General features: G+C 36.2%; 1 protein-coding gene across 3 annotated transcripts in view; it reads right to left on the bottom strand.

Annotated features, from left to right (window-relative positions):
* The window catches only part of aqr (aquarius intron-binding spliceosomal factor), a 68,661-nt gene extending 47,103 nt beyond the window's left edge, over nucleotides 1-21,558 (bottom strand). For 2 of the 3 annotated variants that reach the window (XM_038272770.1, XM_038272791.1), the window contains exons 1-19: nucleotides 21,472-21,558; nucleotides 21,107-21,199; nucleotides 20,934-20,990; nucleotides 19,075-19,115; nucleotides 18,958-18,993; nucleotides 18,740-18,860; nucleotides 18,467-18,607; nucleotides 16,269-16,337; nucleotides 16,038-16,138; nucleotides 15,851-15,927; nucleotides 14,449-14,513; nucleotides 12,656-12,772; nucleotides 12,249-12,362; nucleotides 11,532-11,635; nucleotides 5,721-5,823; nucleotides 4,916-5,036; nucleotides 4,531-4,672; nucleotides 3,302-3,480; nucleotides 2,226-2,393 (exon numbers count right to left, since the gene is read on the bottom strand). In XM_038272770.1, coding sequence (XP_038128698.1) covers nucleotides 2,226-2,393; nucleotides 3,302-3,480; nucleotides 4,531-4,672; nucleotides 4,916-5,036; nucleotides 5,721-5,823; nucleotides 11,532-11,635; nucleotides 12,249-12,362; nucleotides 12,656-12,772; nucleotides 14,449-14,513; nucleotides 15,851-15,927; nucleotides 16,038-16,138; nucleotides 16,269-16,337; nucleotides 18,467-18,607; nucleotides 18,740-18,860; nucleotides 18,958-18,993; nucleotides 19,075-19,115; nucleotides 20,934-20,990; nucleotides 21,107-21,190 — 1,840 coding nt within the window. In that variant the 5' untranslated portion in view covers nucleotides 21,191-21,199; nucleotides 21,472-21,558. The remainder of the gene's footprint in view (nucleotides 1-2,225; nucleotides 2,394-3,301; nucleotides 3,481-4,530; nucleotides 4,673-4,915; nucleotides 5,037-5,720; nucleotides 5,824-11,531; nucleotides 11,636-12,248; nucleotides 12,363-12,655; nucleotides 12,773-14,448; nucleotides 14,514-15,850; nucleotides 15,928-16,037; nucleotides 16,139-16,268; nucleotides 16,338-18,466; nucleotides 18,608-18,739; nucleotides 18,861-18,957; nucleotides 18,994-19,074; nucleotides 19,116-20,933; nucleotides 20,991-21,106; nucleotides 21,200-21,471) is intronic. The other variant, XM_038272781.1, reaches the window with a different exon arrangement.
* Nucleotides 21,559-24,212: the final 2,654 nt, after the last annotated feature.

Here is a 24,212-nt window from a genome sequence, read left to right as displayed (position 1 = left end):
ACATAGTTGTGCTGATCAGTATAAAAATGTAATAAAATATTAAAATCAAATTTTTTTTGTATCAAAATGTATAAAATGTTTAAGAATTTAAAACACTTGTGCATCTAAGCATGGTCTCCTTATAGTGCTGAATGAGACAAAGCGTCCAAGGAGGTACTATAAGGATGAGAATTAATGGGTTTATTATTAATCTACAAGCAAAAATGTTTTCATTTGTCAAAAGATGCTTATCCTGTTTTCAGGCAGCATAACTTCTACAATCGGACAGGAAGGTCAACTGTAACTAAAGAAGCAGATTTTCTTTACTCAGACCTATTCTGACTCTTCAGCAGAAGCTCAGTGATTTATGCGACACAAACACACCACCCAGATAACCACAGAACCACTTATCCCTGTTGGGGATCTGAAAGTTTAACCAAGCCGACTCTGGCAGGACATGTCTCCTGGCATTGTGTCTACTTAGAAAAGCCTTCCTTCTCCATATTTGATCGAAGCAGATGAGACAGGATAGGGAAAATGGTGCTCCGGCAAGGGGACATATGCTCTGAGGGAAGACTAAGAAGATGCTTGCAGGGTAACTTAGGTGAACTCGCATAAAAAAAAAAAAAAAAAATCTTTGAGCTTTAAAGTAGAACAAAGCTCAAACAGAGGTTGTAATTTATTCTGCTGATAAAAGTCAGAAAGACTTTCTATTTAGGTATGACCTGTTTAGAAATAAACTTCCCTAGAAATCAATTTGGCTAATTCTAATATGTCAACTATTTTTCATTAAATAATGTATTAAATGAATAAAATACAACTATGCTGATTTTCTTTAACATTTTTAGGTTATTACCTTTATTTATTTTTTTTATTTTTTTTTACAGGCAAGTCATTAAGAACAAGTTCTTATTTACAATAGCTGCCTGAGAAGTGGAGTAACCAGTTAGGAAACAGGAAGTAGGGCTAAAATAAATACAATACATTAGTAATACAAACATAAAATACAATTAATTTAAAACTCTATTAAAAAATGACTGTAAAGAAGCAGCTGCAAGAGTCTGTGAATGAGGATAATAAATTTTTTGAAGGATGAAATTAAAATTAGTCTATCTAGTTTAAGAATATTTTTGCAGAGCGTTCCAATCATGAATGGCAGCAGATTGAAAAGAAGCAAGGCCAAAAGTAGTGTTTGTTTTGTGAATAAGAATTTTGAGATAAAGTTAGATGAAGTGTTTCAAGTGACAGGCTGAAGCGCAATGGTGTGTATTGAAAGGCATTTATGGCAAACCTGAGGGCGGAATGGTAAAGACTGTCAAGTTTTGATGGAGTGGACTTGCAAGCAACCCTATATATAGTGTCTCCATAGTCTAAAATGGGTAGAATAGTCATTTGGATAAGAGCGGTTTCTGTAAAGGAAGCCAAGCTTAGCCTTGACTTTTGATTGCAGCTTTGAAATGTGGATGCAGAAGGAAATTGACGTTTCCAACCAGGTGCTCAAGTCTTAATATGCAGTTATACTTGCTATTAAGTACTTCTAAAAAAATTGTTTAGTTCTTAAATGGCAAATTCCATACAAACCATGAACAAAACTTTTTTCAAACTGCAACTAGATAAAAACAATACATTGTTAATTATACTTTGAAGCCACTAACTATCTGCAGAGCAAAAATGTGACAAATAATTTAGTAAAATTATAGTACTTAGATACTTTTTCCTATTAGGGAGATCTGAAGTTGTGCAGAGAATGATTTATTAGAGTGGCCATCATCTAAGCTAATATACGGTATATATATAACTGGATTAGAATAAGCCATTGAATTTAAAACTAGATATTTGTCTGTGAAGCTTAAAAGTGCGGAGCTGATGTAAGCACATTTACATTTTCAACCACATGAAAAAAGTAGAGGTAAACAAACTAAAAAAACTTTAATTAGTTTAATTCAAAGTAAACAAGATGATTCAATGGGGGCCATTCCTCTGATATAAAGTCAGGAAGCAAAAACTGTTTAATCAGCAGTAAACTAAAACTGCATTCATACAAAAACCCAATAGCTGAGAAAATGTCATCATTCTGTGCTTATAACGATTGCTACAGGAAAAAGCATTGCAGAGCTAATTAGAGCAAATGATCAAATGTTAACAAATCAACACCAGTCAGACCCGCCCTGAGGACATGCTAGTGTTAAGATTCATTGTATTAAATGGCTCCTGGTTTTCTGATGCTCAGGTATTTGTGACTTTACCTTCTTCGATGACACGTCCCTTATCATCCAGCATACCCTGCACCTCGCAGCCTCTCACGTACACCAGCCCAGTCTGGTCCAGAAAGGGCTGGCGCCGGTCGAAGCGTGTGCCGTAGAGCAACACGGGCCGCACTGTGATCAGAAAGCAGACGTCATGCTTTCGTAGACCTAAAAGGAGGGAGAACAGAGAAGCAGAACAGTTAGAGAATCGGAGGATGAAGCTTTGTGAAATGAAAGCTTCCTCCTGCACCATTCATCTTAATAAAAAACCCAAAGATATGTATAAAAGCCTTTTTCCCCCTTGATATTTTCAGCAAAAAACAAGACTAAAGTTTTTTCATGGAGACAGAATCCAATACTTACATTTTCATACAGCCAAACACATATTTCAAACTGTAAAAACACTCAAGCTTTACCAACACCTCTTATTGAATGAAAACCTCAGCAGCTTTTCAACTTAGCATGCAAAACAACTTCCGCTAACTATTATAAGTGATCTTTATTATTATTGAGATTAGGGCTGCAACTAACAATTATTTTGCAAATCGATTAATCTGTTGATTATTTTTTCTATTAATCTATTAATAATCGGACAAGAAAAGATTCTTTAAAGAAGATTTTTTTATGAAATTAAACCAGGTTCTGGGTAGTACATACTGACAGACGAAAAAGTATTTATTTATTTTTTTTTATCTTAAATCCAAAATCTTTATTTGTTTACATTTTTGATATAATTATTGCTCTAATTGGGTTGCTCTGTCAGCTAAAGGCATGTTTTACAGTCTCTATACTCCAGTAACAATTAATCGATTACTAAATTAGTTGACAATTATGGAAGTGGCAGAATCATGCTCACTTTTTGTCCTAATATCGGGCATGTGATGTGATCAAGAATAACAACAAACAAAAACAGTTTCTAAGGAAGATAAGAGAAAACCAGCAGTCTAAGGTCAACAGCAAAGATTTTTACAACTAATTTTAAGAAATATCGATTGAAGGAACCATCTGGTAGAACATTTAGTAAAAGAATAAAAAAAAAGATTTCAGAGAACAGTTGTCTTGTGGTCAGTTTTTACCTTCCCATTCTTGTTTGATGTGATCCTGTACGTTGAGGTTAATCGTGACGTCAGCCCGCACACGAGCAGGCCAGCTCTCTCCAATGTTGGGCTTGGCAACTTCAACGATGGAAAAAGAGGTGATTGTCTGAGCCATCCGAGCCCAGCCTCCAAACACCACCCCACCGTACTCTGACTGCCTGTGTGAACAGACAGGCATGACAGTAGTCACGACATGTGCTGTAGGCTACAGTTAGAGTTCAATATCAGAATATAAGCAAGGGGTTAGTCTACAGTTTCCTTTATAGTTCTGATAAATAATAATCAATACTGAAATATGAATACTAATAACAGATCTGTACTGTCTGTACTGGGAAATACTTTTTCTTCCTTCTAGGCAAGCATTAAATATTCCACTGCCAATTTCCAATATAAGCCAATCCATATGACAAACCAGCAGCTTTTCTTTTAGATTTACTGAATGACAGCAGCCTGTATTTTACTCCATAATCGATTGAAAATAAAATCTGAGGTATCGAACATCACTACGGATAAAACACCCAGCAAGATACCACATAACTTCACACATTTGCATCACTATGAAAGTGAAGCAGTAAGTTTTATAATGTATTAGCAATGAATACGCTCTGTTGCTATGTTTTAATGTGGCCACCTTTGTAGACAGGAACTAGGGTTGTCAAAAGTATCGAAACTCAAAAAAGTATCGATACTGAAATGTTGTATCCGGATACAATACTCGTTTTTAAAAGTATCGATACAGTGCCGTCACCAGTGGCACCTAAGCAGTCATTCATCTAAAGTGCAGAATAGAGGACAATGCACTTTCAGAACACTGTGTGATGGAATAATTCTGTGCTCTTTTCAGTTTCAGACTTTTTTTTTGTAAGAGGTGCAGCTGCTGAGAATTATTTTTATTTCTTAACCGGTTTGGCTAGTGTCATTGTTATGTGTGCAAAGCATAGCCAAGGAAGGAACACTTAATTTGAATTTTATAAGTTTTTTTATCAAGCTTGCTTAATATTATGCACAGCATACAACCTTTATTGTGTTTTTTGTATTTAATTTATTAATGAAAATATTTCTGTAGACTTTTGGAGTCTTTGTTTTTATCCTTGTGGTATCGAAAATGGTATCGAGTATCGAATATTTTCCTTAGTATCGGTGTCGAGTTGAAAAGTTTAGTATCGTGACAACCCTAACAGGAACAGATTCTGATGAGGACGTCTCACCATGGTTTCATTCTCCACACCACATCCTCAATGTCCTGTCTGATCTCGTAAGTTGACTCCAGGCGAAAGAGGTTAAAGTTCCTCAAAAGGTAGTCATGAAGCGTCAGGAATTGGAGATTCAGCTTTGGCAGAGCCAAGCAGCCTTTAACAAGCAAATCATAAACAAGAGCAATAAATTAGAGCAACTGCAGATAATGCTGAAATATGATCACTTATTGCTTCACCTCTAAATACACAGGATTAAAATAAAAAGATACTAAGTCCCTGCAGGCATAGCACTTTAGATAAACCATGTAACAATAAAAGGGTATAAAGGCAGTGAGTAAACACGAAAAGTTTAAAAACAAAACCCAATGAAATCCTAATTCAGACGTTCATTTCCTACCTTCGCCTGAGTAATACTCTGTTGGGACAATATTTTGATCCCAGATGATCTTCTCTGTGGGATAAAGGGGCATCTGGTTCAGTTGTTCAATCTGAGAGATTCTGCGCTCATGACGGGAAACCTATAAGCAATGCAGATTACAATGGGAGTGAAAAATAGAAACAAACAAATTATATAGCTATACAACACTGAAACTATATATTAATGTTTGACTTTAAAGGCACTTAGCTGGAGTATGATAAAAAAAAAAAAACATAAAATCCAATCCAGTGCAATTTACATGGAACTGTTAATTCTTCTTTTTCGCTGCTTATTTGTTAATAAATAATATAAAGTACATTTATATCTGTCTTAATTTTTGTTTTTTTACTATGTTTAAGTCAACTTCTCTCGGCTTAATATTCCAAAAGACAGCTTGTTATTGGAGACAAGAGAGAAGAGATATTAAAAGATTGCAATTTATTTACTGCATTAGGGGGAAAAAAAATAGATATTAAAAAAGCTTATTCAAAAAACTGATTAAAATAGGATAGGAAGAAAAAAAACAACACTGAAATAACTCCATCAGCGATTAAACATTTTCAAATCCCAGTTTAACTGTTGGCATTGATATCATCAATTATAAAGGAGAAGATTTACTAAGAAAATAAAGTAATATTTGCTTGTCAATAAAGAAAACGACTTGTGTCCTACAATGTGTTTCAGGTAGTATTATTCAGGTAGTATCAGGAAATATTTGCATTTACAGATGTTTATCATGGCAAATGTTTAAAGTCTAAAGAAGATCATAAAATAGTGAACCTACCAACATCTCAAGGAGAAACTCTTTCTCAATTGTTGTTTCCTGGCCTTCAGGCAGCTCTGGCAGCAGACACAAGTATGAGGCCACCCGGTGGAGCATGTTGGGACTGCAGAATAATAATTAGTAAGTCAGCAAAAAAAAAAAAAAAAATAATAATAATAATAGTTCAACAAATTAAAAAGGGATTTGTGTTACAAATTTAGCTGATACACGTATCCTGAGCATATATGATTAGAATACGCTAACTACTGACTGGGGAACTTAGATAATGATCTTGGAAATGACTAAAATGAGGAACATTTTTGTTTTGTTTTTTACCCATGATCGGTAGATAATAAAGTTTGATGCTTAGCTTGCCATGTCTGAGAAAAGATCAGTTGAACTAGCACTTCTGGACACTCCATTCCTCATAGAGAAATGTTCAAAACACTGTCAACCCGGCATGTGTGAGAATATACAACTTTATCAAATAATTCACGCTTATTAGAGCCGTAGCACAAAGCAATTTCTCAGTTTGGTTAAACACAGCTCTTCTGCACCGTCAGCATGTGCGTTAAGGGCCTAGGGCGCACTCAGAGACAGGATTATGGAAATCAAGGCCCATCTCAGTCTCGGGAAGCTGAGGCACGGCTCTTTGCATGCAGACGCGTTTTAATCAGGCTGGCAAACTCTGTGACACAGGCAGGCTTCGGTACAAAGCAAAGGACAGGACCTAGACACGTTGTGACAGCACTGAACAGCCACACGTGGCACTAAACAACTGGGACCGTGGATTTGCATCCCTTTTTTTGTAACTTATGATGCCAAACATGAGCAGCGGGGTGACAATTGTGCCAATGCTGCACATTGGTGGACCAGTGGATGAAGCTGGCATGGCTTGTGTGGACACTTTATTTCCTTAGCAACAAGATAAGTTTGGCATATTAAGTCATTCGGGACAGGGTGAGATGACTGGATAAGGTTCTGACTGACAGCGGAGACTCTGACGGGGTATGGAGAGATATTTGTGCCATCGGTTTGAGCGCGCAGGAACCAATCCGAGCGCGCAGTGAGACAACACGCGCGCGCGCAAAACCGGTCTGGCGCGCGCTCAACTCTGAAAAACCCTCTCAACACACTGTTCTCGCGCTCAGTTTCATCTCTGCGCGTGCTCGAATCCGTCTCTGCTCGCGCTTGCTCTCCTGCTCTCTCTCCGCGCTCAACACCAGCTGTGCGCTCGGCTGTTTCTCCGCTCGCTCGACTCTCTGCGCTCGCAACTTCAGCAATGTATGTAAATGAACCATACCATCAGCCAATCACACTCAGCTTCTTTTCATCCAATGAAAGCATTCCTTCCTTCTTCTTCTTTTCTATCATGGCGGATCGCAAGCAACTTTAAGGTGCATACCGCCACCTACTGTTCATGAGTGTGTAGCAACATTGTTTTACAGCTATTAAATTCTATTTTTTAATTTTGCATTCTGAAGATAACTAAATAATGCTTTCCTTAATCTATAAACATCCTTTATATTTCCTTTATTTCCCAATAATCCTTTAAGACTCCATTCTTGGCCTGTCATTTCAACTACTCTTCTCAATTTTTCCCTTTCAGGTTCATATGTTTTACAGTTCATTAATATGTAAGCATTCGTTCCAAATACTACATCCGGTTAGATGAAAAAAAATACATAAATAAATAAAAACACAATCAGGAAAATCAAACAACTCTTACAGTTATTTTGTCAACATTCCTAAGATAGTACTATAAAATATCTTGAATTATCTCAAATAAACTTCAGTAAAACAGTTATTAGATCATTGCCTCATCCATCTCTTTTACCTGCTATTGACATGGATTTAAATTTGATGTTTTAAAAGAAAAATAAGGAGGATATTTCAGGTTCCAGTATGGTTCAACAATATATAGATAAAAAATATTATGGATATGTTAAATTTTTTATGGATGCTTCAAAATATTCCAATATTAGGAATGGTGTTTTGTTTTAGTTTCATAATTTATTTTTAAATCGGGTAAAAGAATCAGTGATGGAATTCAGCCTACAAAGGAGAAATGTTTTGGATCATATTGGCCTTACAATGGATTGAAGAAATCGTTCCATTAAGAAGTTTAGTTTGCTCTGATTTTAGATCAGCGACTGTTATATTAATTTAAACGCAATTATTCAGACAGCAGACCTGATCTGAAATTTAACAATTATTATTTAGAAGACCTTTTACAGATGGACTCTAAATAAGAGGGTTATTCTTTATTATATATATTAAAAAGAATAATTTGATAAACAGGATTTTTCAGTTGGTGGCGGTAATTGTTGTTTGCCAACCTCCATAAAAAACAACAAAAAGAAGAAACACCCGCCACAAAAGCTAAGAGTAAGGCCAATATGATCCAAAACATTATCTATATACTGTTGAACCATACTTGAACCTGAAATATCCTCCTTATTTTTCTTTTAAAACAGCAAATTTAAATCCATGTCAATAGCAGGTAAAAGAGATGGATGAGGCAATGATCTAATAACTGTTTTACTGAAGTTTATTTGAGATAATTCAAGATATTTTATAGTACTATCTTAGGAATGTTGACAAAATAACTGTAAGAGTAGTTTGATTTTCCTGATTGTGTTTTTATTTATTTATTTTTTTTTTTTTCATCTAACCGGATGTAGTATTTGGAACGAATGCTTACATATTAATGAACTGTAAAACATATGAACCTGAAAGGGAAAAATTGAGAAGAGTAGTTGAAATGACAGGCCAAGAATGGAGTCTTAAAGGATTATTGGGAAATAAAGGAAATATAAAGGATGTTTATAGATTAAGGAAAGCATTATTTAGTTATCTTCAGAATGCAAAATTAAAAAATAGAATTTAATAGATGTAAAACAATGTTGCTACACACTCATGAACAGTAGGTGGCGGTATGCACCTTAAAGTTGCTTGCGAACCGCCATGATAGAAAAGAAGAAGAAGGAAGGAATGCTTTCATTGGATGAAAAGAAGCTGAGTGTGATTGGCTGATGGTATGGTTCATTTACATACATTGCTGAAGTTGCGAGCGCAGAGAGTCGAGCGAGCGGAGAAACAGCCGAGCGCACAGCTGGTGTTGAGCGCGGAGAGAGAGCAGGAGAGCAAGCGCGAGCAGAGACGGATTCGAGCACGCGCAGAGATGAAACTGAGCGCGAGAACAGTGTGTTGAGAGGGTTTTTCAGAGTTGAGCGCGCGCCAGACCGGTTTTGCGCGCGCGCGTGTTGTCTCACTGCGCGCTCGGATTGGTTCCTGCGCGCTCAAACCGATGGCACAAATATCTCTCCATAACGGGGCAGGGTAAGGATGGGGACACATTAGAAACATTTCAAAAGTAAATCGCAAAAGTATAGCTGATCTTTTTGTACATTTATGCATGCTGGAATACATGCTATAATGCGTTTTAAATGATTTAGAAAGACGGAAATCCAAAGGTGTGCCACCCACTTTAATTTGATATTATAAAAAAAAAATCCAGTCTTTCTCATGTAAATTAATGACACGACTCTACTAAGATTAAGAAAAGTCTAAATGAAAGATTGTCCAGAGATATATCACGTCTAAATAAGTCTGCAATGAAGCAAAGACGGAAACCAGCAGACTTGTGGAAAATGATGCTTAAAACTAAACTTTTGGGTCTGTCAGAAATGCAGAGCAGACCATTTTACAGAGCAAAACATGCTGTTGCCAGCATCATTTATTTGAGAAAGGCAGGAGAGATGTTGAGCTGAATAGCAAATAGACTGAATTTAAGTGGTACCTTTTCAAATCATGCTGAATATTTAACACACATTCACCCAATTGGACTCAAAAACCACAAAATGATACATGATTGATCAGTAACTTTAGGTTCAAGGGGCCTAGTAACGTACTGTGAATTAACAGACTTCTATGCCAGATAATTCTCGTATGGTCTTTTTGATCAAATCATTACTTCCTGTAAGCATATTAGATATTTGTCCCATTTACACTACCCCTCTGAAACCGATCCGTGTCGAGTTCCGACTGAGCTTGAGTCAGTTAAGCGTGCCGAGCTTGGTTCTTACGACCATTCACAACTGAACCGTGCCGAGCCCTACTGTTGAACTAGTACTAGATAAAGCCAGGTTCGGATGCGTCTGGCACAATTCAGTTCAGTTGCGTTCCATATACACTCAACAGTTATCGCGGGTACCGTGCTAGGACCGTTCTCGGCACGGTTTCAAAGGGGTAGTGTAAATGGGACTCTTATTTCTGTGACTTGCACTTTTTTGTTTGCTCTATGCTTTGAGTGTATTTACCACAAAAAGTGACTGGAGGTTTGGTTTTAATGAGACAAAATGTAAAAATGTTAAAAACGGTCTGAATGCTTTGCTAGGCCCTGTACATAACTACATTTAATAACACTGTTTCAGTAATTAGTCACTTCACTAAAACAGTTCTGTATTCAGAAAGCAACATAGTAGATAGTTGGTACAATGGCTGGATTTATTTGAGAGAAAACACTGAATTTCATCATATCCTTAATTCCTCTTCTTGGCCTGAAATGCTCCCAACGTGTTTGAGTGAAGTGACAGTGTGCCTCCGTGCAGTCAGGCTGCTAAGGCTGTGCAATAATGATATGTTTGTTGTGTGTCAGGCACTTAGTGGATAAATTCAGAGTGGTTGACTGGGAGCTTAGCCTATGATTAGCACAGCTCGAAAAAACTGGCATTAGTGGGAGTTGTTGAGTGAAAACTGCCTTGTTAAATCTGGTCGGAATATTTGAGGTTTTCCAGGACTTTCTCTGGGGACAGTTTGAAAAGCTGTGAACAATGCAGGCAGTTTAATATTCAAAACCCTAATTCTGGGGGGGAAAAAGCAGAGACGTTTTAAGTCACATAAGTGTTCCTGAGCCAAAAAATAATGACAGAATGCACCCTGGGACGTTTATCAGTAGGCTTTTCCAGATCAGCAGTATATCAGTGTTTTACAGTCATGCAGACATGGGTAGAAGTTAATGTAGACTCACACAGCCACCCAGACACAGGGCCATTCATCAAAGGGAGGGTGGTTTTTAGCTTTTTGGCGAGCTAATATGATCTGACAAACACAGCTGTTCAAAGAGTTTATTCTCGAGCCACTGCAAATCGATTCGATTAATGAGGCGTGCCTTTCTGGCCGGTACCAGCTGCCTGTTCAAGGGTTCACTAGCTGCCTTTTAGCAAGGAAGTCTGGCAGCAATGGCAGCTCAGCTATATAATAACACAGCAGCAACCTACATGAAAATTCAAGTCTGGACCTTCGTGTTATTCTGATTTGGTGATAATTACTGACTTTTTAAGGTGTTTAGGTATGCGTCCTTCACTTCCATACAGAATAAATGTTTTCAAACTATTTGTAGGCCAATGTCATGTCTCAACTTGACCCCAGAAAATTGCAAAGGGTCTTAGTTTGCAAATAAGTTTTTTAAATGATATTATATTTTCCATCCTCAGGTCATGTAGAAGGGAAGTCTGACCCAATGAGAGCAGCACTCTATTAAGAAGAGAATCATTTCTAGGCAGCTTCAATTCAAGGAGGAAAATGGGCCAAAACAAACAAAAATCAGAACCAAATCATTAACATGTCTTTCAGAGATACACGACTCCTGGGTCAGGATCCCAGAGACATAAAACTTTCTGTTGCATAAAAAGTGAGGAGAAAAAAGGGGTGAAGCTTTCCCCAGGCTTTCTCATGAAGACCAATTATGCTTTAAATGGGCCAAAAAAAAATCTTAAATGACTCTGACTTTATCTTATTACAGTAGTTTAGACTCTTCTCTTTCTTTACCTGAGATGTCCAAAGAGCTTGGTTAACGACTCTCTGGTGTCCACAGCTGCAACATTGGACAACGCAAAGTCGTGCAACTCTGGAAAATGAGCAAAGGCAGCTCTCTGGCAGGGAAAAAAAAAAAAAGATGTTGTTAAATCAGTACCAGGACGACAGAGACAGAAACATATTTAGAAAATTGTCAAACTAAAAACTTGATTGAAAAAAGTCATTAAAATCTTCACTGTAAAAAATATATACATTCTAGAAATACGTACAAATTTCTTAAATTATCTCTATTTACCCTTAATTTGAGTAGGTAAATAAGATAATCTGCCAATGGAATTAGTCCTCTCCATTTAACGAAAAAAAAAAGCACATGCACAACCCTGTACCTGCTCCTAAGAAGGAAGGCCTAATAACGCATACAAGAGGATGCACGAACCCATTTCTCCTCATGTTTAAAAGTTTCTGTTTGCATCGCTCATATGACCTTATTTTCCAATAGAAGATTTGCAATTTTTTGAAGGTATTTTGAAGATCCACCTGGAAAAAGTACACCCTCCACTATACCTTTAAGTGTAAACAGCCTTGTTCCATTGGCAAAGTGTCTCACTTACCATCTCAGTTCAAGAAAAAAAAACACAACACTATTTTGAAGACAAAATTACTTATTCAGATTTAAATTTTTTGCAGTGTTCTCATGCAGGCTTGCTTTAGTGTTTTGTCTTTTATTACCTGGAGTGAGGTGATCCTGTCGTAGTGCAAAGTGGTCATCTCCTTCTGAGTTAAAGCATTTCCTGTCTGGTCATTGATCTCGAAGCCAGTGTAGAATTTCAGCATGTCAAGAAGCTACAAGGATTAGTAAACCATCAGATATGGGCATGAAACACTAGTGGTTGCTTATGATAGTCTGACAGATTCAGAGCTCTTCACTTATTATTGGTAAAGATATGTGCAGAAACCTTTGAATAACACTTTGTTATGGAGACTTGGAGGCTGTAAGAAATTTCCCAACATAGCTGCCCGTCTCAAGTTCCTAACCTCACAAGTTTTCCTCACTGATTTAGCTTATGCTGTCAAAGATGAAATAGAAAGATTTTTCTGTAGTGCTGAGTAGGTGGAAATCCTTGCACGTTTTGTACCTGACAGAAAAGGTGACCCTCCTTCTCTCTTTTGGTGAGACCAGAGAGCTGGCAGCTGACCATCAGGTGGGAGTCATCCAGCACCGTGTTGAACCAACGGCGTGTTGGAAGCAGCGCCTAGACACATAAGCTCAAGTTTATGGTCTTAAAATGATAAAAGCTGAAGAAACACATGATCTAAAGATAAGCAACAACATACATTAGGGAAGATTTGACACTTAAGGCTAAAAAGAACTGAAAAACAGAACCATTGGTTAATTTTCTGATGAGATTAACCATTTACTTATAAAGAATCTGCACTAACAGAGAGATGCCAAAACATACAGCATCAGCTCCCTCAGTTAATTTATAGCAAGAGGAGGGGAAACATCTAAATCATTAATACTTGCTCTGTGAAAACTCTGAACATGATCATATACATTGTGGAGTAAAAAAAAAACAAACCTTGGACAGGAAACAATGAAAAGTAGAAATATTAAGAATGGGGCAATCTGAACAACAGCACACTGAAAGGATTTATCCTTTATCAGTATTAGGCTGTTCTTTAGGTGCAGCAAATGCCAGCCAAACACAGAGAGAACAGGTACTTTGATATCCATCAGCCTTTGATAGGAGACGGTATAAAGAAGCCCACACAGGTCTTTTTCCCCCCCTTATTTGCTCTCATTTCCAGGTCATCATCGTGGAAAAGAAGTATAGATTTCAGGCAACCAAGGCCTTGTAAACGGATAGCACTGAAGGACAGGGGAAGTCTGCGGAGACAGTCAGCTGGCCGGCCACACGATGCTGCCAGGAACTGCAAGGCCAGCCTGTCAGCAGACAGCCAGAGGAAATCTATTCACCTTCCTCACCGCTAACAGCAGCACAAATATCCATCTTATGTGTCATCAGCAACCTCACATTCAGATATACTTCAGCGGCTTGGATTCTTTTTCTTGAAGCAAAAAGAATGATAACTCTGAGCTCCAATTTGCTAATACAAAAAAAAAATAAAAAATAACAGCAGGCTCAAAACGATCAGAAGATACTTAAGAACAGAAGTACTGATATTATCAAAATCCCTATTTCAATCAGTTGCTAGAGCTTTCAACTGTTTTTAGCCTGAAAAGTAGTCCTGCTGTTAAAAAAGAAAGTTGAAGCCTTATGAAGGAGTGCCAAAGGTATTAAATAGGATGAAACAACAATGTTAGATTAGAGAAATATCTGAAAAGCCCATTTCTCAAAAAGCTTCATAACTAAGATAATACTTCTATAACTAAACTTAGAAAACATGAGAAGAATGTGCTCTATTTATCTAAACACCATGCTTTATGAGATGAAAGCTAAAATTGCGCATGTGACTGAAACATGGCGGTGGCAGCATCCTGCTGCAGGGACAGGAAGGAGGTTAAGAGTTGATGGAAGGATTGATGGTTAAACCCTAATACATTCAATTGTAGCCCCTAACTGTAGCCTTCCTTCAGCTCCTGTTCCTCCTCCTTTTATGGGGTCAACAGTGAGAACTTTAAACTGCAGTGCTGTTTTTAGACAGCCTTCGATCTCCCTGACTTTTATGAAACAAAACACATGAATGATGCTCTTCAAATCTAGGCTTGCAGCCTTCTGGAGCGGAAAAACGGAAGCAACAGAAATGTAGCAAACAGATGCAGCTCTTCAAAGACCCAAAACATGTGAGTATTTGTACTTTTTCATGGATCTAAATACGCACATATGTGGGAATGACAGTTATTTTTCACAGTAAATTTTATATAAAACCTGATAAAAATGTGAATTAAAAAAAAGCTGTGTCTCACCTCCAAATCAATCAACAGCTCAATGAACCTCTCACAGTAATGCACTTTGTCCATGGACACGGTCCCTGGAAAAAATAAATAAAGTTATGTTAAATTCCACCACACTTTAGATCTAATTACATTTTCAAAGAAAAAAAAAACAGTTTCTAACAGTGAAGGTTGCATCACTGTAAAGGAACCATATGATCATCAGAGAAACACACGTGGACAACTATGGAAGTGTTGTGCGTCCAAATGGTCCTTTCTGCAAGATGCTGCATGTTCAGCACAGCGGCATGCTGGGATCCAGCTCCTCATTAAGTGAGCGTGTTGTTGTCGCATGCAGCACGGATGAAAGTAAAGCAGATCCTGCTGGCCTTTGGATCATGATCTACTCTGTCAGCGTAGAATTCAACCTAAACACAGATTCTGTTTTTAGCACCCAGGTAGGGGGCCTGAGTGTCGGCCTGCATTATAACACAGCAAGACCGGTGCTCATGGTTGAGTAGCAGCTGAGTGCACGCTCCATAGGCAGGAAAACAGAGCAACTCTATCATGATTAAAAAAGGGAAACAGTTTCAATTTGATGCAACCGATTTTCATTTTTGAATAACTTGGACTGTGCAGATCCCAACGGTATAAACTATATCCAGGTTGGTAATCTTAAAATGTATTTAAATTTAAGAAATATTTTTCCCAAACTGCTCTGTGTGTTCCTTGAGAACTTTTTGTAAAATTTTTCTCTTAAGGTTTATTTCTAATTCACAAGTTACTTTTCTCCCCTCCAGTCATGAAAATCCTTCATGTCAGGTTTCATTATTTTCTTCTTGTTAACAATCTTATTTACAATTAACATAATCCACATAAAAAAGGGCTTATAAAAATGTTTGAATGCATTTGCACAAAACAAAATTGTTTAATCTCTACGGATCAGATATAATGGAACAGAAAAAAACAATCCAAACTGATAAATAGGAGAGGAAAAAATGCCCCTCTTACTTCTTATATATAAAAAAAGAAAAATGAAATTGGAAATTTAGTGATCAGAAACGTAGAAAATTGACCAGTTCTGTTTAGGAGGGTGAGGAATGAAGTTAGAAATGACATTTGTAAATAAAACAAAATTTTACTGAAGAATTAGTTCAAATCTAACTTGAATCACTATATTTTATATCTTAGGATTTAACAATAATACAAATGTATGAATATTGGGAATGGAAGATAAACAGAGGTTAATTGTGATGGAGCATAAAATAAAGGTCCCTTAAAGGGTTAAATATGTGAAGGCCTGTTTCATATTGTTAATAATTTAAAACGCTGTAATAACCTTGATGCCTTTTTTCCTGATCCGAATTCATCCTACTTTATTCTACCCAATTAGCCCCATATCCCAAAGGACTTAAAAGCATTTTCCCCCAATTACCCTCTGCTGGAACCGACATCAGGACTGCTCGAAACTTTTTAATAAGAGATGAAAGGAAGGTCCTTTCTTTAGTTGCTCTGGGGAAGACAGAGAAAAAAAAAACAAATCAGTGACCACAAACCATGAATTATAACGCTGTAATAACTATAGATTTTCTGAACATGCTTAGCAAAGAAAATTATATTACTGCTCGGCTGCTTCAGCATCCATCTTATCCAATTTTTTCTTGATTAGATTCCAAAACTTCTGCAGCTTGGGAACCTTCTTCAGCTCATGCTGGAGTCTGGACTATAAACACACACAGGCAAAGAAAAATAAGTCTTAACAGCATGAAACTGAAATGATCGTCACAAACAATTACTTGGATAGTCAATATTCACTGTGTAAATGTAATCATAGGCATAAGCTGCCATCTTACTGGTAAGAGACACATCCACATAGGCAGAGAGATGAGCTGCTGCACCTGTTCTCTGATCAAATCTACCTCCTGGGAGGAAGAGAGGGACACAAAGAGATAGAAAGGGAGGGATTGTCAGAATCCACAATGCATGACAAATTTTTATTGCACCCGGATCCTTAATAAAACTCTGCAACTAAAATATTTACAAGCCTTCATAGGATAAAACTGCAGGGCAGCAGGCTATCACAGCAGATTTTGAGGTGAGACATCTGCAGTGTTTCCCCACTGGTCCCATGCAGTCATTTGGAATAATAAATTACTGGCACTGCTTTAGCTGTTGCTGCCACCTAGTGGGCATTACAAGTAGCTACATCAAATCTTACTCCATCTTTATAAGGGAAAATTGACCTTTTTTATCTTTGACAGATTTTCTATTGAACAACTTATTTAATCTGGCATTTTGTATTCAATTTAAAGCATTAATATAAACTTAATTTTAGTAAAATGATGGACTGTATGACCTGGGCTTAAATTTAGGGTTATAGATATGGTTTTCTTATATTTCAGAACACACCCTAAACTTTGTTGAAGATATTTACAGATTAGTTAAAGTTGTTTTTGGTAAAAAAAAAAAAGAGTGCATCAAATATCTCCCTAATTCAAACAGAGGATCCTGTCTACATAATGCCTTTTCTACGGCTGGAAAACAAATAACAGATATATTTTGAACAACTACTGAACCGAATTCATGAACTTTATATATTTTGAACAACTACTGAACTGAAATCATTAACTTTATTTTGTTCCCTACACAAAGTCCACAACCCCTTAGTTTCAGACCTATTTTATAGCCAACTGAAAGTTGCCAACGTGCAAAAATGTAAAAGTCAAAACATCTTATTTTACTTTAATTCTAAACAAGGAACATGGTCACATCTACATAATCATATTGTAACGCACGGATCAAATTAATGCAGGTTAGTTTCCAATGTTTTAAGATGTGTAGACCTTTAAATGATCCAATCTATTAATTAATAACTGTATATTCTATAACTGAGCCAGTAGTTGTATTTAAAATTCCAACAAGTTTTCTAAATTCTTCAACACTTTAGATCATAAAAAGTAACAGCATAGTTACTTTGGCTAGTAATGAGTTACTATCACTGAGCAGCAATCGACTAATTTCAATGTGAATAAAAAGGATCTCAATTTACTTATTAAAAAGTTAATTAAGCTTTTTATATCACTTTGAAATTAATCACATAATAAAATTAATTTCATTGTGAATAAAAAGGATTTCAATTTATTTATTAACTTTTTATTTTGTTCATCAAATAATCTCATCATGTGAATGATGTTCTGGAGACTAGCAGAGCCAGACTCATGCAGTCGATTGGCAGCTGCTCTGTCACTCGACACAGCATGCCTTCTCTACTAGAGTCCACTGGTGACAAACACCACTGCATCAGATGTGTCGAACTGTAATTAAAGACGTATTACTCAGATACTGATGGATGGAATAAAAGAATCCTTCCATGAAGCTCTTCCAATATTCCTGAGCTAATCTGAAAGCCAGATTAAGGGATTATATTCGCCTTGAGACATGAAAGTAGCTCGACCACCAGGGTTTAATCACGTGGAGGGGTAACCCAATACCTTTTGGCACTATGGTTTAGGGCAGTACAGTTTAAAAAAAATGTATTCTGTTTTGAGCACTAACCACAATCATTCAGCCGTTACATTTCAGGTTTTAATGGTTTTTATGACCTTAGAAGCATTTCTCTCTCCCCTTGTGTTCTGTGTCAAACCCACTTTAAGTGTATTTCCGCCACCTAAAGGCCTGAGTGAGAGTGAGCGTATTTTATTTTAGTTAAATATGTGAATAAAAACAGCAACTTGCCCTACAAAGAGACGTGACTGAAATAGAGTGTTTCTGGGATTTGAAAAAATTACATTGTGTTAAATGTATTACATTGCAATAGACTAAAGACTACAAACGTATCTGTGACAAACCCATCACTATACCTTCACCTAAATTTTGATCAAAATTTTGTTAAAAATCCATTTAACTTTATTTTACTTCTTTTTTTGTTTTAATAACTTCAGATCTTCTTTATATCATAAACAAAAGTATAAACCTGTGATCAAAGAGCTACGATTATCTTCTTTAGGGAGTCTATCAGTTTATCGTATGGTATTACATTAACAATACACACCAGACTGTTGAAACAGTGATCCAGGAAAACCAGAAGCACGGTTTGTTCCTTTAAGGTGAGGTCAGACTCCTCGTCTGCCAGCACAGCTTCCCTAACACATTTAAAGAAAAAAGGGAAGTGTGTGGGCTCCTTCTTGAACACCTGATAAACAAATATAGAAAAATAGAACATTACAGAAAGGCATCTGTTGCATTGTTTCCAAAATTCCTACTGAGGATATCTGACTTAAAGGAAGACGCAGGAATTTTGAAAATTTTGTTAAGAATCTCTTACCTCCCAGGCTGGAACATTTTCTCTGAACTTCTCATTGACGATGCAACAAATGGACATGATAAATGCTTTGCTGGACACCTCAGGTGTGTAGTTCACCCAAAGATAATTCTCAAGGTACTGACTACAATGGGGAGAAAAGGAAAGACGGTAAACGTCAATCACACAGGTAGTGAATGCTTAATATGCAAAGCAAGGAGGTGAAATGGAAAGAAATGTACCTGAATTCGAGTAGCATAATTTTTCTGATGGCAAATCTATAAGCAAAGAAAGAAGACGTCAAGATAAAAGCAATACTTTCGAATTCAAATAAAAAAACAAACACAATTTATGCTTACTTAGACATGACAATCTCTTTTTCATAGACATCTTCCATCACCTTAACAGAAAAAAGATAACAGGATGAGATAAGAGTGAAACAGTAAAATGTAGTTTTGTTTTATTTTATTCTCATATGTACCATCTATCCAGCTGACACATTTCAAGTCCAACCCAATGAAATAAATGGACAATATGAACAGCAAAACAAACCCTAGCAAATACAAAAAACAATAACACAAAATCAAACTCTTCTATTCAAGTTCAAAACAAGCCTATGTAGCTACAAACCTCATATCAAAGTGCAACCCATAAGATGCAAAACAAGAGGCTGCTAAAAGATGAGAAGCTCTCTAACACCAAAACCATAACTGTTTAACCTCTAACAGGTCAGAGCATATCTGATGGTATAAACATCAGCACAGATTACAAAACGTTAAACTGCTTTGTTCAGGATGGCTGATCACCTCTGCTCCAAGCAGAAAAATGTAATTATTTTATGGTCAAGAGAAAATCTGTAGAAATTTCTGAGCTGTGTTATTCTTTATCATACTTCTGAGAAAAGAATGAGCTTATTGTAAACTTAATAGACCAATTTCTATTTTGTCTGGTAATGAGAATAAGGATGTCTTCTGGATACCAATCTGAAATGTGGCTCAAATTCAGCAGAAATTATTTTACTTAAAAGAAACTCTTAAAAATGGTGTGTGGTCATTAATTGTAACAGACTAACCAACTCCGAAGACTGGAGTTAGCTTATTGATAGAATTACTTTATTGATCTTACAGTGGAGAAATTTACTCATTACATCAGCTCAAATAGCCAGAGGAGAAGAATAATGTGCCAAAGGAAGAAAAAGGTGCATGGGATATATACAGTATATACAGTTCGTCCACAGCTTTTTTTTTTTTTTGCTTTTTTAGTAGGATTATTTACATGGATTTTTATATAGATGGGTATTTAGTTATACACACACACACATATATATATATATATATATATATATATATATATATATATATATATATAGTCATAACACTGGGGTGTTAAATAGAGTGGAATCCGCTTATAGTGGTCACAGATATAGTAATCGCATATAGCGTTGAAAATGCTTGGGACAGAAACCTTTCTATACAAATGCTGTTTAAATAACTTGCTAATATAGTAATCCGCTTATAGTGTTCATTTTTGGCCATTTTATGAAAGTAAACATCTGCAAAGATAATTAATAAGTGGATCAAAAGTGATGACAGCGCTCCGGTGTCAAAAGTCCGTGGCGGATGAGGACATCAACGCGGAGGTACAAGTCATTCAATGAAACCATTTGTTTCAAACTTGTAAAAAAAAATGCACCGTCGCCACCAGTCTACCAGAGTTAGGTCTGCTAACAGTGCAGTGTAATTAAACTTGCATGGTACTGTAATAAAATTCAGTAAATGCAGAAGCTATCTGTTTCATTTAATTTTTCTCATTGAAAAAACACACAAACGGCATTTAGATCATATTCTGCATGAAAAAATAAGTGAAATAACGGTACAATCAACTGCTTATAGTGTTCAAATTGGCTCTGGACCAGCGTGACCACTATAGGTGGATTCCACTGGTGATTGCAAATATTAAGCATATTTTGCACAAAAAAAACAAACAAAAAAACATGCCATTCAACTGCCTCCGAATGATGTAGATTTATTAAATATGGCTTTATGAACTATTACTATATTTACCAATAACAGTGCCATCATTGACTTTAACAATACCACACATCCTTTCTTCATATTGTGTTATGGGAGACCGTTTAAATGGAAACTGATGCTATGAATAAACAGCATTTTAATATTTCACCATTAACAGAAGTCCTAATATGGAAACCATTACTCACCTGAGGTTCAAAAGGGAGCTTTTCCTTTACATGAGGAGCCCAATATTTGTTAGCGAGCTGGAAACAACAAACGAACAGTTATATAAACAAGCGTATAGACATATTTGCAGTAGTTTGTAAACAAGATTATGCAAAAGCAAGTGCGAATATAACGTGTTGATATGCGGGCTTACCTGTGTGACATATTCAGCATTTATCTGGGACACTGAAGGCGCTGCAACCTTTTTAGCTGGAGTCTCTTTCTCCTTGGTAGCCATCTCAAACTACTGCCATGCAAAATAAGATGAAAGCTTAAATGAAACGGGCAGAATATTGATACAATATTTGTTGAAGCTGAAGAATTTGCGGCAAAAAAGGGCTTCTGGAATAGCGGCTATTCAGGCGTGATGGAAACAGCAATGCTAATGTAAATAAAGACTGAAAGAGCGAAGAAGTTTGTGATCTCAGTTTCAAAAGTCAAATAATCCACAACGCTAGGAGCCATGAAAGTGAAATTTAAAACAGTTTCGGAAATAAAGTCAATATTAAGCTTACTAACCGTTATTATGTTTATTCAACATAAGCGTGATAAAACGCGCTGGATGCGTCTAACTTCCTGAATGGTACCTTCCTAAAATCGTCCCCAACTACAAAGGTTCCGCTCCTTTCGTTCCGCTAGGCATTTAGAAGGTGAAATCAGTTTGTTTTTAAAATGAGCTTTTCCACTCCATGGCAAACCTAATTTTACAGCAGTATATTAAAACTTTTTTTTTTTTTTTTTGCCAACTGAATTTAAATATTATCCACGTACCAGGCAGTTTTTTTTTAATGACAACTGAACTAAAAAAGAGAGACATTAAAAATATTCCGTAAAAATTCAAAAAATATCCACTGGACTTGCTTTTCAAGATTTAAAGACGTTTGGATATTTTTTTTATTTTTACGGAATGACTAGGACCTGGATGACTGAGAACCTTCATCAGGACATTAAAAATAGCATAATAATTTTTTAGATTTTTGAGTTCTTACAGAGCATTATGAGAAACAAAATAATAGCATTTACAGAAATATCTATAATACTGCAAAACAATTTAAAACTCAATGGTACAAAGAACTAACACAGAAAAATAGTTTAAGCTGATATTTTAATGATTTTCTATTGATAAGTGACAATTAAAAACCATTTTTAGTGGTATGCAATGAATGCAGCTTGGAAAATTTTAGAGCAACTGTCGCTATCAATGGACTTTTGAGAAGGTAAAATTGAATCCAAACTAAAATAAAGAGGATAAAATAACAGCAACACATGTACGATTAAAGCACTGGATTTTGATCATATCCATAGGTGGACTGGGATGGGATGGTTTGCTGAATTGTTTCAAAGGCAGATAGTAAGAGAAATACAGAACAATATAGCAAAGTGAAAATGTGTCCCAATAACCATCAAAACAGATAATAGAACCTCTTCAACATGTTTTTTGATATTTGGCTCTATTCACTGTGGGTATGATTATTAATTATTTAGCACGATGCTATTATCTGAAACCATCTAAAAGTCTGTTTTGCTTTTTAACTTTTGTCCATTCATATGCTGACATATTAAATGTGGCTAAGCAACTGGTGGTTGTCACAAATGTAGAAGAAAACAAGTACATCATGGTCTTAATTATTTTCATTCTTACTCCTACTCACATTTTAATCTTATATATACAGTTTTGGATCTTTTGTGTTTTCTTTAAGGTTGCAAAAAGAATTTGGTTAATTATTTAGTTTTTCTCATCTAAAAAATAACATCAGATTCTCTAATCCCTTAGGAAATTGCTTAGAACTTTTAAAACAAAAACAAAGTGAAATAGAACATATATCTTTACTTTAATTATTCTGTAAACAAGATTTACGATTTTTTTTATATTTAACAATTTTGTGAGAGGAATATATGTTTTGTTAAAACGTCAGTACTTCACGTGGCCACAAGAGGGAAGCAAACACCACTGAACAGCATGAGGTTACCAGCATTCAGTAAACAAAGTTTCATCAAGTGAATATTGTGATTGATAAGATATGCTGCGCAATCACTTTATCTTGGAAAGCAATGATTATGAAACAGAAAGGATTCCAACTTGAAAATAAAAAATAAAAACCTCAGCCATTGAGGCAAGAGGTCCACAATGTGAGGAGGCTGCATCTCATGCTGTGACAAGGCGACTCCTGAGCTAGGGAACCCAACTGCAGTCCACTTGTGTACGGGAGGAAACAAAAAGTCATACACACATCAACAGGGTTTGCCTGGAGGTAGAAACACAGTTAAAGTCCATGTGCAAGGCCACAATGACAAGGGCCGCAGGCTGGTCGACTCCACACAAAGGACAATACTAGCCACAAAAGCCCATTTCATTGTGGAGTGGTTGCAGGTCAGCTTGGTAGAAAATGTACATTTGACAAAACACATAAAAAAAGATAAATGTCACCCTGTCTTTATTCATTTTGTAAAGCAGCCCAGTGGTGAGGACACAAAAAGCATGTCTGCCACAGGCCATCACATTGGTGCAGATGAGGATGTGAAGACATGGCTGTGGCTTAGCTGATGTGTGTAGGTAAACATGTTTAATAAAAGACTGATTATTAGGTTTATTATGGGATGGGGAAAATTATTACTTTAAAGATCATTTTAATTGAGGTTGTAAAAAACAAACAAAAAAACAAAAACAAATAAATGAATACCGGTACTTGGAATTCTATCCATCCATCCATCCATCCATCCATCCATCCATCCATCCATATATATTTGTATAATTTCAAGGAAAAAAAAGACCTAGAAGGAAGGAAATAAAATAAAAAATAAAAGAAAATTACAGAAATACTTTTTAATATCCATGTTTTATTTTGCACATTCTTGACAAAACACATGAATGGTTTTGAGGATGATTTTGGAAGTTGGACATGCAAGCAAAAAAAAAAAAAATCTAGCCTTTAAAAATGAACATAAACTTATCCTTTTTACCTTTGTATAATTCTGATCAGCCATGCAAATCTGTTCTTCATAAGCATTAAGCAGATATTTGTGTTTTAAAGATTTTCTTGCCCCTCCGATCGTTACATTTAACAACCATAACTTGGTGAATAGTGGGGATTTTCTCTAATCCACACTTGATCAAAATTCACCATAAAGGCTAAAACTTAAATATGAAGCCTTAGAAATATTTGGTAAATGTGTTCTAGTAGGATGCACTCCTAAAATACCAATTTCTAACAATCATCTTAGTCGGGGAAAAGTTGTGACAAGTCATCTGGCAAATATGG

Source organism: Cyprinodon tularosa, unplaced genomic scaffold, assembly GCF_016077235.1.
Source record: "Cyprinodon tularosa strain WSP-4 unplaced genomic scaffold, ASM1607723v1 ctg120, whole genome shotgun sequence".
NCBI classification, from domain to species: domain Eukaryota; kingdom Metazoa; phylum Chordata; class Actinopteri; order Cyprinodontiformes; family Cyprinodontidae; genus Cyprinodon; species Cyprinodon tularosa.
Note: the sequence above shows the minus strand (reverse complement) of the source record. Positions and strands in the feature narration are given on the sequence as shown.